Below are 13,408 nucleotides of genomic sequence, written 5' to 3'. Positions count from 1 at the left end.
TGTGAACAGGGAGAAGCAGGAGAGTCTCACACACACGAACACACTCACTTACACACATACATGCCGCCTCTGTCACACACCCTCACACCCATACACCTTCACACTGTGCTGCTTCCTCACACACACACATGTGCACACACTCTCACATGTGTGTGCCGGAGCTGAGAGGTGCCTTGTTGTGGGGACACACACACACTTTACACACGGACACACACACACACACTGTGCAGCTGGACTCAACAGAAACGGAGCGGACGCCTGTCACCCACCGGTGGAGACTCTCTCTCACATGAGCAGCGCAGCGTCTACCGTAAGGCATGGCTACCTGCCAGCACCCCCCCCACCCCCTTTCACCTCCTCTCCTCTCCTCTCCCTCCCTCTCTGTCTCCCTCCATTCATTCATCCCTCCTTCTCCCAACTGTGAGGTGGCATGCGTGGCTGAAGGACACAGCGCTGCGCTCTGCTGTGGTGTTGCGCGCTGCCGAGAGAGTTGGAGAGCCACGATCCGACAGGGGGGACAGATAGACTCACCGCACTCCCTCCCTCTCTCCCTCTCTCTTCTCTCTCACTCTCTCTCTTTCTATCCAGTGTCCCCGTCTCTCTATCCCCGCGCTCTCTCGTTCATGAATGTCACCTCTGTCTGTGGGAAACGGCTGGATTTATCAAAGCCTCTGTCTGCTTCTCTTCTCCTCTCAGGGTAGCGGGTGATGCCAGGAGAGCCTGAGAGACAGCAAGGGAACAAGCCGCACTCGGTCCGGCAGCGTCCGTCCTCTGCATCCCTCCGTCCTCGTCCCAGCTCGCGGAGCTGATACCTCAGGTCGGACGGTCCCCACTTCTTCTTCTGCTACTTCTCTTCCTGCCCCGACGCTGTTGTTGTTTCGGATGGAGAAATTTCACAGGTGAGGAACAGGAGGAGGAGGCGCTGCAGTGTGTCCCGACAGCGTCGCTCCTCTTATTTTTTGGGGGGTGAGTTGTTTGTTTCTGTGGACGTTCTTTTTTTCTTTTTTCATCCCGCCGAATCAGATCGAGGTTTCTGATCTGCAGGACTGAGCGGGTTAAGAGGACTAAATGTGATTTTTTTTTTGTTGGGGTTGGGTTTCACAATGCGACGAATGGCTCAGTTGCTGAACCTTCTGGGACGGGATTGAGTCAAACTTCCCAGGACCTTCCCAGGAAGAGGGCGACCGGGACGCAGGCTTTGAGGGGACACTGACTATACAGTGGATGGTACCATGACTCGTCCCAACAGAGGAACAGCGACACCTCCTCGCTTCACCTGAACCTGACCCCCCAGCCAGAACATTTAAAGGCCAACGCTCCTCCGTCCACAAAGCGACGACAGCTGCCTGTTTTGGGGTGGGCCTCCGAGGGATCCACCCTCCTCCACTCCGCCCTCCCCCCTCCTCTCTCTTTTTCTGCCCTCCTCTCCGCCGGGCCCCGCTCCATCCTCCGAAGCCCCCTCCTCAGCTCTGCACCCCTCCCTCAGTGGTGCTCCGTCGCCCTGGGTGAGCGGGCAGGGGGGTGGCCCACGGTACCCCCCGACACCCGGGCGCCACCGAGCCGCCGGCGACCGGTGAGGCGGCGGCGACAGGGTCGGCGCTGGGAAGATGGCCGCTCTCGCCAGCTCCCTTATTCGCCAGCGCAGGGAGGTCAAGGACCCCCAGGCAAACCGGCAGATCGCCAGCAAGCGCAAACCCTGCCCCAAGAGCAACAAGTCGCTCTGCCAGAAGCAAATCCTCATATTAATATCCAAGGTTCGACTATGTGGCAGTCGAGGGAGAAAAATGGAGAAAAGACCAGGTGAGTCCCGACAGGCCGTCCTGTTTCTCTCTCTCCCCCTTCCTCCCTTCACCCTCTTCATCTCCTCTTCTTCTCTGCTCCGTTTTCTGCCCGCGCTGGATAACTGGATTTTGATGGTTGACTTGCCAGACTACAGATTAATCCTCCACTGTAAAGCCTCAATACAGAACATCCACAGCTTGTAATTTCTCGTTCAGGACTTAATCTGAATCTGGGAAACATCCCAGTCCATCTTCCTGGTAGCTTTACACAACATGTCCTGTATTTACTGTGGCACAGGAAATAGAGTACATTTCCAGCTTTAATACACACAGAGCTGAGCTGCACCAATGGACTAGAGGTGGGACCCTGTTCGGTTGCTGATGACTTTGTTTAGGTGCATGTCAACACGTTCACACACACACGAGCCGGTAATCTGTAAGCACACAACGAATTTCCCCCTCATACATACGGTGATTTACCGCGATATAAAAATGTCAAGAGGCGCCTCATTTGTGATTCTGGGAGCCATTACTCTCCCTGTGCTTCCCTCAAGGCAAGTGGAACACAGCGCGGCCTAATTCATCTTGTGTGTTTGCATGTTAAATGTAATTGCAAAATTATTCATTGAAGCTAAATGAGACAATGCGAGTTGATTTGTGTGGCTGGGAGTGTCTGTGCTGCATATGGTTCTTGACATTATGAGCCAGAGATAAAGTGAATATTGAATCTCCTGCGCCGTTGATGTTCTACAATAATATAGCTCTTAAGAAGTTCTGTGGACTTAATGAAACCGTTTGGCTCTGTTTTGAAATGCATATCTATATTTAGATATCGACAGGCAGGGGACCAACACACACACACACAAACACAATATGGAGCTGACCAAAGGTCCACGTACAAAATGTCCTTTTGCCGGCCAGAGCACTTTGAGACTAAGATGTGTTGTAAATGATTGAATAATAATAGATAATAGTTCATTTATAATTGGCTTTTTTCACAAGTCAAAAAAGCTCTATTTGATTTTAATGCAGTTTTTTGCTGTTTCATCTATTCTTTTTTTTTTTTAGGAAGTCATGCATTCTTTCCTCCCCTTTTTTAAAAGATGTTGTTGTTCTGGTTGTGATGTAGTCCACCATTTCTAAGCTGTCTTGGGCCACGTTATCCTCATTTGTGTGTCCCCTGAATGAACTTGTCCTCACCTCACCACAGTACATACATGTCTGCTCCTTTTCCACATACCTGCCTCTCAGTACAGGACACACAGTCAGTGTGTCCTTTCAACGTCCGCGCAAATGTGTTTGTGTGTGTGTGTCCTGCGATATATTTATTGCCCCGGTGAGCCAAGTTCATCATGATAATTACGTGGGGAACCTCTAACGTGGGAAGCAGCATCTGCCGTAGAGGCTGGCGCTCTCTATGTTGTAATTACGGTTGTAAAATATGTGGGACGGGTCGCGGCGGTGCCAGCTCTTTGGGAAAAAGGCCACACGTGCCACACGCCCATTGTTTGAAACCATTTTCACCCTAATGGGTTCAGTGCTTCTTTCGCCCTTATGGATTTATAGTGGTAACGATGGGGACAGGTATAGAGGCTGTGGTTAGAGACGCATCACCATCCAAGGCACTGACCATCACAGGGGTCTGTGTTCAGTCCCGTGTGTGGCAGTGTGCGTCTTCATCATTCTCTCAAGGAGTTTGTGCATGTGCGGTTGTGTGTGTTCAGCATAGGGAGGACACTATTGACCCCTGGACACTAGTGTGTGTGTGCAGTAGATGGTGTATGCGAGTGTGTACACTCTTGGTGTGTGTGTGTTTCCTCCTCCCTCTCCTCCCTCCAGCCCGAGGCCACAGTTGACCCCTGGCCAGGAATAAACTGCTAGAATATTCCTGAGCCTCCACCTCCTCCTCTTCTTCCTCCTCCTCCTCTTCCTCCTCCTGGCAGGACTTCAGAGTGGCCTGCTTATAGCTTGCCTTCACGTTGCCTCCAGCTGGCCTCCATTGTTTCTACTGGCATCATTTGGCTTCTATTGGCTTATTTTGCATCCAGTAGCCTTACAGTCTTTTGCTCCGACTCTTATTTTGGTTGTTTCACATTGTTTTCTAATGGTGTCCATTGTCTTCCATTGGTTTCCTTCTGGCTCCGTTTGCCTTTTGTAGCTTACTGTTGACTTTGGATTTTCTAATTTTCTAATGAACAGGGATAATATGATTTAAGCAACAAATTGTAACTAGACCAACGGCTATTTTCCGACAATAACTGATTGTAGGTGATGCTATTGCATAGTTGGACAATATGGGAAGCTCCATCATGACAGTCAACTGTCATTAGGACAGTTCCACGGTGGAAGTACTAGGCCATATACATAGGTTTGTTGGTTTAAAAACTAGATTTAATTAGAAAGGGTCTGAAAAGCATCAGCACTAACTGGGTTATGATTTATATTGCAATACCGCATTTGAACTGATTTGCATAACAAGTAGCATTGTCAGTATTAAAATGCAGCCGTCGTCGATCATTATTGCAGCAGCATCTTGCTCAAAAGTCATGACATCCATGACAGCATGTGCAGGTACGGCCAAGGCAGCAGGCTGAGAAACGTCCAGTGGCACCAAACAGTACGGTCACACTGATGGAAAACCAATAGTGGACCAGCAGCTTTCTAGGTCAGTGGTGTAACACCAAACGGATATCAGTTGTAATATGACTTCCCTTGTGGTTTTATTGTTTTTTCCGTTTTCCGTTTTTCAGAATCAAAATCAGAAGTAAGTAACTATGTCACTGAGGCTGGTTGAATGTTCCCAGTACTGCAATTATTATCATGTACCAGCTTTACCCTTCCCTCCTCTTTCTTAAACGACAGTGACAGCTTCTGCTTGTTTCTACTTAATGCTGCCAGTAAATAGATTTCACTGGTATCCATTTGCATGTTTTTGGCTTCTGCAAGTCCCATTCAAAGTAACATAGACTGTCTGAATGAAAAATGACAACAGGGAGGAGACCAGAAGTCTGTGTATCAAAAATGCCACTTCTGAGGAAGAGATGATGAAATACACACTCACTGGGTTTCAATTACAGGTGCAACTCAATGAATTAGAATAACTTGGGAAAAGTGTATTCATGTCAGTAATTTAATTCAAAAAGTGAAACTAATACATTATTTAGATCCATTACACACAGAATGAAACATTTCATGTCTTTATTTATTTCATTTTCATCACCTTTATTTATTCAGGGGGGCCAATTGAGAGCAAGCTCTCATTTCCAATGGCGCCCTGATTTGATTTCTTTTAATTGTAACGGCTTACATTTAATGAAGACCTGAAATTCTGTATCTCAAACAATTTGAATATGACTAAAGATCAATTTAAAAAAAACAAAAACATTTTTAACATGGAAATGTTGACCTTTTCGAAGGCATTTCCATCTATATGCACTTAATACTTGGTTGAGGGCTATTTGACTTTAACTACTTGGACTCTCAAATTGACTTTTCCATGATATTCAAATGTATTGAGTTGCACCTGTAAATACAACTGTATATGCCATCCTGTCACACTGACAAGCAATTCCAATGTCAGGAGTATGTTTGAAATATTTCAGTGAACACTCACACATTTCCCTTTTGATAATAGGAAGATAACTTAACAACAATCCTCAGTAAGAATGAAACATCCTTGACCTGAACCCGTTCCGGCTCACACACAGTCCTGTGACTCAGATTTAAAAATCCGGTCACTCTATTTACAGACCGGTATGTTGTGATACTTTCCACAGATAAACTAATGGCACCTCAAATCCACAGTGTGTCACTGTGTGTGTGTATGTGTGCGTTGATGTTATCATTCAACAACACTGCCTGCTGGTGTGTGAGTGCATTGTGACCGGATAGTTCAGGTTCCCTTTGTACTGTTGAAGGCCATTCGAGGCTATTGTGACAGGGGAGGAGCTGAACTAAAGAACTAATGTGTGTGTTTATGTGAGTGTGTGTGTATGTCCTCTACGGCTCCAAGTGATGGGGAGGGAGGGAGGGGGGTTAACGTGTGTTTGTGTGTCCCGGCCTGACCCACATACCTCTCCCTCTTATGTCCTCTCTTCCACTGTCATCCCCCATCTCTCCCTACTCTGTCACCCCACTCACCTTTACACACACACACACACACACACACACACACACACACACACACACACACACACACACACACACACACACACACACACACACACACACCCTCTAACCCTCACCTAACCCATACTAATGATGCCCCAGCACTACAGCCCACTCAGCTTATAACAAGGTCAGCTTGCCCCTGCACAAACGCACACACCGCCAGTCGGAGGCGCACCAACCTTCGCCGACGCACGTTCAAGTGCAGAAGACACAAATATACGTGTATGTGTAATTACTAGGGTTGCAAAGGGGCGGAAAATTTCCAGTAAATGTCCAGAAACTTTCCATGGGAAGTTAAAATGGGGAATGTAGGAAATATTCCAAATTGGAAACTTTCCATGGAAATTATGGGAATTTATGGGAATTATTGGGAATTTATGGGAATGAAATGGACATTGGGGATAATTTAAACAAACTGTATCATAAACAAACATAAATGTAAATATTTTGTTTTGTCATAAGCAGACATCCATGCAATACAATTAAAAAAAGTGATATTTCAACAGATTTATTTATGAGTAGAACTTTATCAAGTTTTAATTCTTGTATGAACAATCTATTCTTTTACTGAACAACAAAAACATGAATGTTGGGAAAGAAAATAGCCCTCAATAGCCCTGCAGTAGCAGTGTGCTGTGTGCATGTGATTGAGGAATAGCATAGATATTCAAGTGTACAAGTATACTTAAGTCTGGTTGTTTTAGCCAAGATTATGCTACTATATATTTTCCCCAACTATATTTAAGTTCCCTGTTAACCTTCAGTTTGGCAAATTTCAGATTTATTCCTGTGTATTCCCCATATATTCCCGTTAATTCCCATGGAAAGTTTCCAACTTTGAAAATTCCCAGAATTTTGCAACTGTAGTAATTACCCAACGTGCACACACTCAAAAAACACACCCACGCACTTTCACCATGGCGCACAAAACACACAAACAAATGATGGGATTGTGTGATAATCTAGGTGGGGAGTGTGGGAGAGAGATAATTTTGCTCCGGCTTTGTGTTTATGTGCGTGTGTGTGTGTGTGTGTGTGTGTGTGTGTATGGTGCTGATATGATCTAATGAGGATGTTAAGCCGCTATTGGATATCAAAGCAAAAACCAAAATAGCTTGTGTAGTCCTCTGACTCCCTGCTGGAGCGGCTGTGGAAGCCCTCCTCTCTTCTGTTAACAGGATAGAATAACACTTGGAGTTGTTACTGCAGCGCGGGGGCCAAGTGTTCATCCAGCTACCGCAAATTGGTTTGTGTGTGTGTGTGAGTGTGTGTGTGTTAGCGAGAGAGGGAGAAAATATGTGCACGTTTGTGTCGGAGGCAAACGACAAATGACAGTGTGACAGTAGTCAGCTCACGCACGCACCGCGGCCAGACTCTGAGGTTGGGAGCGTATAGTGTGTGTGTGTGTTCGTGCCGGGGCTCATTGTTGTGCTGTGATTCATCAGGCCACATCAGCTCCTCTCATTAACACACACTGATTTATCAATAATGTGCGGCAGCATTTGGAGAGCACACATTGAACCGGGGCGATTTACTGCCTCATAGACCGGACAGGCCACACCAGGGAGGACTATATTTCTCTCCCTCCCTCTCTCTTTCTTTCCTTCTTTCTTTCTTCCTCTCTTCTTTTATCAGCTCTCTCTCCTTCCTCTCAGTCCATCCAGTGACTCTCCTCCTCCTCCCTCTGTCTCACCTCCTCTTCTCCCACAGCTTTGATCACCCTGTCCCCTTGCCACACTTATCTTCTCAAGGACATCTGGCTTTCTTATAACCGTCTCTCTCTTTCTCTCTCTCTCTCCCCCCCGTGTCTGCCTGTCTCTCTTTGCCCGCTGTATCCCCCCCTCCCCGTGTCTAATCATCTTGTCTTTGGGCCAGTCACTTAGTCACTGGATGCTACAATGGCAGAGATACTGGAGGTACTTTGCGGCCACGTTACGTAACAGTTGCTCTATTGTTAAAGGATCAGAGCATCAGTGTGATGCTATTCTAATGTATGGACTCGAATCTCTCAGTTTACTGTTATCTTTCCCTTTTAGTCTGATTGTAGATGCATCATGTGTTTATGGAGGGAACAAAGGTGTAGGTATGGTCGAGGAGAAATTTACATCAATTATTGTCATAAAAAGTTTAGTTTTTGCAGTGTCATTGATACACTATCACTTCTGCTAATCAATCAGAGATGATTGATATTCATTTCTGGCATATTTACAAAAATACTTAATATGATTTGCAATTTATTTAATAAGACGTCTAATACATTTAATTTTCTTTGGACTTTCAGTTTCTTTAAGTTGGCTGATCCTGGATCAATTGCCTGCCACCACACCTGCAGTTTGTTGTAGCCACAGTTTACTTGGTCAATAGTCTGACACTGATTATTGAGAGAATTTCCGTCAGATCAAACATTTTTGAGTTTTGTTCCATACTCCTACTACTCATACTACTGGAGTATTTTAAATGTTTAAAGGCTTCATTTGACTTGAGACTGAACTTTGCTGCAGAAAAGATATTCTAAATATTTTCTGCCTCTTTTAGTCATCTTCAGGTTCGTCCGTCTTGTTCTCTGATATTTGCCCTAAGTAATGCAACCTTTCTCTTTTAATGACAGTTTGTTGTCAGCGGTCAAAAACTGAATCCCTGTTCCCTGGTTCCCTGTTGTATGGACGTCCAATGAGAATATGAGTTTCTGAGTTGGCACACTACAAGATTAATGAAAATGCAACGTGTCTACACAGCATAACACAGCATGACTTCATATGATGCAGATTTTATGGGCAAAAAATCCCACATTAGTTTCTATTCTCATCTGTCAAAGCATGAATTCTCACAACACGTGAGTAAAATGAAAACAAATGAGTGGAAAAAAAACATCTATTGAATCCATTGGTACTGCTCCTTTATTTTCATGCCCCATTAATGTGGTTCACAGATTATTATGTCACCATGTAATTCTTTTAATTAAAATCACAATGTATAGAAACACTTACATGTCAGTTGATGGAAGCGTTACATATTCTGGGCGGAAAAAAAACAATATATACAGTAATATATACAGTATGCCTGGCTGAGGGATAATGTGGTGACTGTACCATGAGCTGGTAGATGAAAGGAGCGAATACAAAGCAGAATGAGCCTGGAGTTCAGAGTTAAAAGCAGCTGCCATCTTTGAAACGGTGCAGTGAAGATGCAGGAAGGAAGAGCGGTGCAGTAAAACCCAGTAAATGAACCCGCTGCCAGCCAAAGTTGCTTCATTACATCATTTCTTCCTAAAAGATGCACATGAGTAGGGTTTCTACAGTGCAGTCCATCACCTCCAACTCCGATCCTGCACCGGCCCTTCAGTGTCGGCCGCTCCGTAGCCACCACAGATAACACCGACGGAGCACGTAAGAGAAGTTTTCTTTCAAAACTACTACAGTACTGGCCGACGTCCCAGTAGAAATAACCTTCTGCCACAAGATCTACTCCACTATTTGAAGTGGTAACAGATAACCAAACCCCCAGTGATAGATTGGACCCATCTATCACCCCCCAAAAGAAATATATGGCCACGTGCCGCACACTGTGGGTGCTTCTCTGGCTGCCGGCGGCCTCTGTTGTTTTGTAACAGGTTCTGCCCTCTGTCTCTGCCAGTGCGGCAGATGTTGTGTATGAAATGGTGCCCGGAATAAGTGATTTGGAGATGCTAACATTTGGCCCGCGTGATGATCAATGTGGGCTTTCAGTGCCGCCCCTCCCAACCAATTGATTTATGGAGCCGACCACCATTTGTTTTGCTGTGGAGCTTTTCTGGATGGGCATCAATCATCATTATCAGACAAAATAGAATATTTCTGGTGGATGTGCTTCTCTTTCTCTTTGTGTGTGTGTGTGTTCTGTTTCTGTACTTTATTGTGAGCTAAAGGATTGTTTGTGAAGTTGAACTGTGTGTTGGTTGGGTTTATGAAGGCTGCAGTGCCCTGGTAGGAATGAGGCGAGCTGCTTGGACTCAGTGTGGCACATTCTTGGCACGGCGCGGCACAGCACGGCTCCGAGAACACCAAAGTGTAACGGGAGCAGGGCAGCGAGGCCGAAGAGGGGTTCGGATCTGGAAACTTTGCTCTTCAAATGACCTCCAGCTGAGATTATACCACACAACCCCACACACCCACATCTCTATAGAGAAGCATGTATGCAAATATGCTTATGTGTGTATGCATTTATCTCCAGCAGCACTCAACATCTTATTTTGCATCAGACGATTTCCACTCTGCTGGGACTCACCGTCTTGAGAGCCCAAGTAACAAATGACCAGTGAGCGTCGAGTCAGCATCTTGCACCCCCCCAACCCCCACCTTCGCCTCAACCCAACCTTGCCTTCTTCAATGTCACAAATCCCTGCAGAAAGAGTGCACTGTCCCTTTAATCAATGCCTATTGTTTGACTCACAATATCAACATGCCGAGGACAGTAAAGCCCTGCATTACCGTTTTATACATCATCAATTTGTCACATGGTTTGTATAGACGTGTGTCACGGCTACATCCCGAACAAGACATAAAGGCACGCTATGGCACACAGAGATACACAACAACGCAAAACACACACACACACAGGAGCGATGCACAAGAATAAAGCGTCCGTGCGGGGAGAAGTCCGTGTGTGCAGTGCGTGCTTTCCTGCTTGCGTCGGTATCTGATTATGTGTTAATTTACTTTGATCACAGACGCTGTGGCACCCAAGGGTGGTGTAGGATTTACCGACAGGTGTTGTGGACCGACAGCTCAGCTCGGCTCGGCGCACTGCAGCAGGGCCCCCCCCAGCCCTCGCAGTCATCTGTTACTGGAAAGATCAAATGTATGTCAGTGTGCCCGGCACAAATATTTATTACATGAACTTTAAGATGTGATTAAATGGCTATAACTCACAAAGCAGCGCCATGGAGGAATATGATTCGTCTGAAATTTCAGAGACTCACCACAAACCACAGTCTCAGTAATATGCAAATGCTCTAGCCCTGAGAATGTAGAATAATTGAAGATCATTAGCTGCTGGCAACAGTAAAACTGGATGGTTGGTTAGTTTTAATGAGTGTAACCCGACCAGACATGTTTAGTGTCTCACTGAAATACACTTCATGCATTTCAGTTGTAGTTTGTAAGCTAATTGTGATTTTGCTTTCAAAAATTATAACTACTATAATTTCAAAGGCTTCTAGATCCAAATTGCAAAGAAACATTTTTACACTTGTTCAGGAGGTTTATTATTGGGACAGTTGCTCTGTGTACAGTTGATATTATGTGAGCACCGTCAATGAATTTCCAGCTGTGGAAGAGGCTGATGTGAGGCTGGATAAATTGGAGAATTTGACGTTTATTTTTTGGGTGACCTTGAAATCAAACTCATCTAACCTTGAAACTGATCTGAAATCTGTTACTGAAAGAGAAATTTACTTATCTAGGTATTGACATGCGTCCGCCAGGAAATGCGATTTTGGAAATGCAGATAATTAGACACTTCTGAATTTATTACATGACATTTTATTTCACACATTAAATGTTTTTTGTGGGACGAAGGCTCAGAAATCTGATGTAGTGTGAATACAAGCAAAGACGTGTCAGCGGTGATCCCTTCTTTTCATCAACTCATCAATATACCACACTGAATAATCCTCACTTTGTCTTTTTAGATACATTATTAAATTTCCTCGTCCAGGGAAGTTTCATTTAGCCTGAAAAAGAAAAGGTTTAATATCTTATGTGGTTCTGGGGAAAGCTAAAATCAGATCATTTTACTCTTCAGGGTTGGAGATCACACAGTTTGAATATAAAGTCTGTGTCTCCCACTGAGAAGGCGGAGGGTCCATGTAGAGATGCATCATGGTCATTGTAGGTTTCAGCAGCAATCAGGACATTTCAGCCTCTGCTGCTTCAGTTTTTTAACTTTAACTGAAAGTGCAATTCTAACTCAATTAATACTAAACACTTTTCACATTTTAGTTGGACTTATCTGCAGTTGTTAAAGGGAGGGTAGGAAAATCCATCTGATGCAGGGGAAAACACAGTAGCAGCTGAAACAAAGAAACAATTTACTCCAGTAAACGGGTCCAGGTTTTGGCAGGACACACCGGGAACTCCACCGCTCAGCCTCTGATCACGGGGTGCCTCGTCTTTGCCATCGCATCCGTTCATTTTATTCTCTATCTCTCTTTTCTCCGATTGTCTGCATCTGCAGCTCTTAAACATGCACGCTGCATTTACCGCGCTTTAAGTGCCGCTACCGAGTCGGAACATGAATAACACTGAATAATGTAACTCGCGTGCGTCTGTAGACAGACAGCAGAGAGGCGAGAGTTCCCACCATATAGAGACAGAGTCCATTATGTTACTGTATAGAGACGGAGCGGGGGTTCACATAATGTACACGCACACAATCTGTGTAAACAAATGCAAACACAAACCGTTTCTCTTGGTTTTGAAGAGAAATGTAGCGAATCACAGCGACAGGCATGAGGCATACATTTGCAGCTGCTCAATTTTCTCACACCGGCTGTACACACACACACGTGCAAAGGGATGATAAAAGGGGTGCACTCTCTACTCTATCAACCCCTGTGGGCACGGTGCGATGTGGACTCGGGACCTACAGCACATACATGTTTTCTTTGTGTCAGGATTTGGCATGTGTTTGGTCCCTTTGAAAAATATACAACACAGGAGTCAGATGCACTGTAAATTCCCCAGTGTGTGTGTGTGTGTGTGTGTGTGTGTGCAGGGCACCTTGCTGATTGCAGCACCCTGTCTACCTGTGTGTTGTTCCCCCTGTGGTACACAAGCACAGGTGCGTGACGCGTCCTTCACTTTAATGTGCTATCAATCTGTAAAGCTGGAGACAAGCCAGAGCGCAGCTTCCCCCAGCCCCCTGTACACACACACACACACAAATATGCAGGAAAAGCCATCCACATGCATATGTACAGTACTTAAAGAAATGTCTGCTGTGCTCTCAGGAGAGTGAGAGATTGTGGCTGTAGATGAGAGAGGTTCCTTTAAACCGGGGCTTTACCTCCACCATTAAATTATCCATCATGCAATTAGACTCCCATTCTGCAAAGAGGGAGGGAAAGGCAGATAGAGACAGACAGCCAGAGAAAGCACTTGCAACCATTCATTAGGTCTAGCACCAAGTTTAAACATCTTATTAGACAAGTGAAAATGTTATTTTCCAGATTTTCGTTTTGCGGTATGATTTTGCAGTCACATTATGGTTGTTATCACAGGATATCATCACAGTTACCGTAACATCAAGACAAGAAGAATGTTGAATTATCTTTAATCTGTTTTTGGGCTCATCATAAAATAAAACTTAAGACCAAAATTTCAAAAGAATTTTTATTTTCAGTCCCAGCCTCCACTTACATAACAGTTCACGTCACAATATGTTAGATAATCATATGTGAAAGTGACAGTTGGGATGAC

At 45.0% G+C, this 13,408-nt stretch overlaps 1 protein-coding gene across 1 annotated transcript in view; it reads left to right on the top strand.

Moving 5' to 3' along the window:
* Positions 1-1,607: 1,607 nt before the first annotated feature.
* Positions 1,608-13,408, top strand: part of fgf11a (fibroblast growth factor 11a) — a gene marked incomplete at both ends in the record, with an annotated part of 116,873 nt that continues 105,072 nt past the window's right edge. The window contains one exon of the mRNA XM_083993204.1: positions 1,608-1,800. Within this exon, the coding sequence (XP_083849330.1) occupies positions 1,608-1,800 (193 nt within the window). The remainder of the gene's footprint in view (positions 1,801-13,408) is intronic.

This window comes from Trachurus trachurus, assembly GCF_905171665.1.
Source record: "Trachurus trachurus genome assembly, chromosome: 18".
Taxonomy (NCBI): Eukaryota; Metazoa; Chordata; class Actinopteri; order Carangiformes; family Carangidae; genus Trachurus; species Trachurus trachurus.
This window is presented reverse-complemented; position numbering and strand designations above follow the sequence as displayed.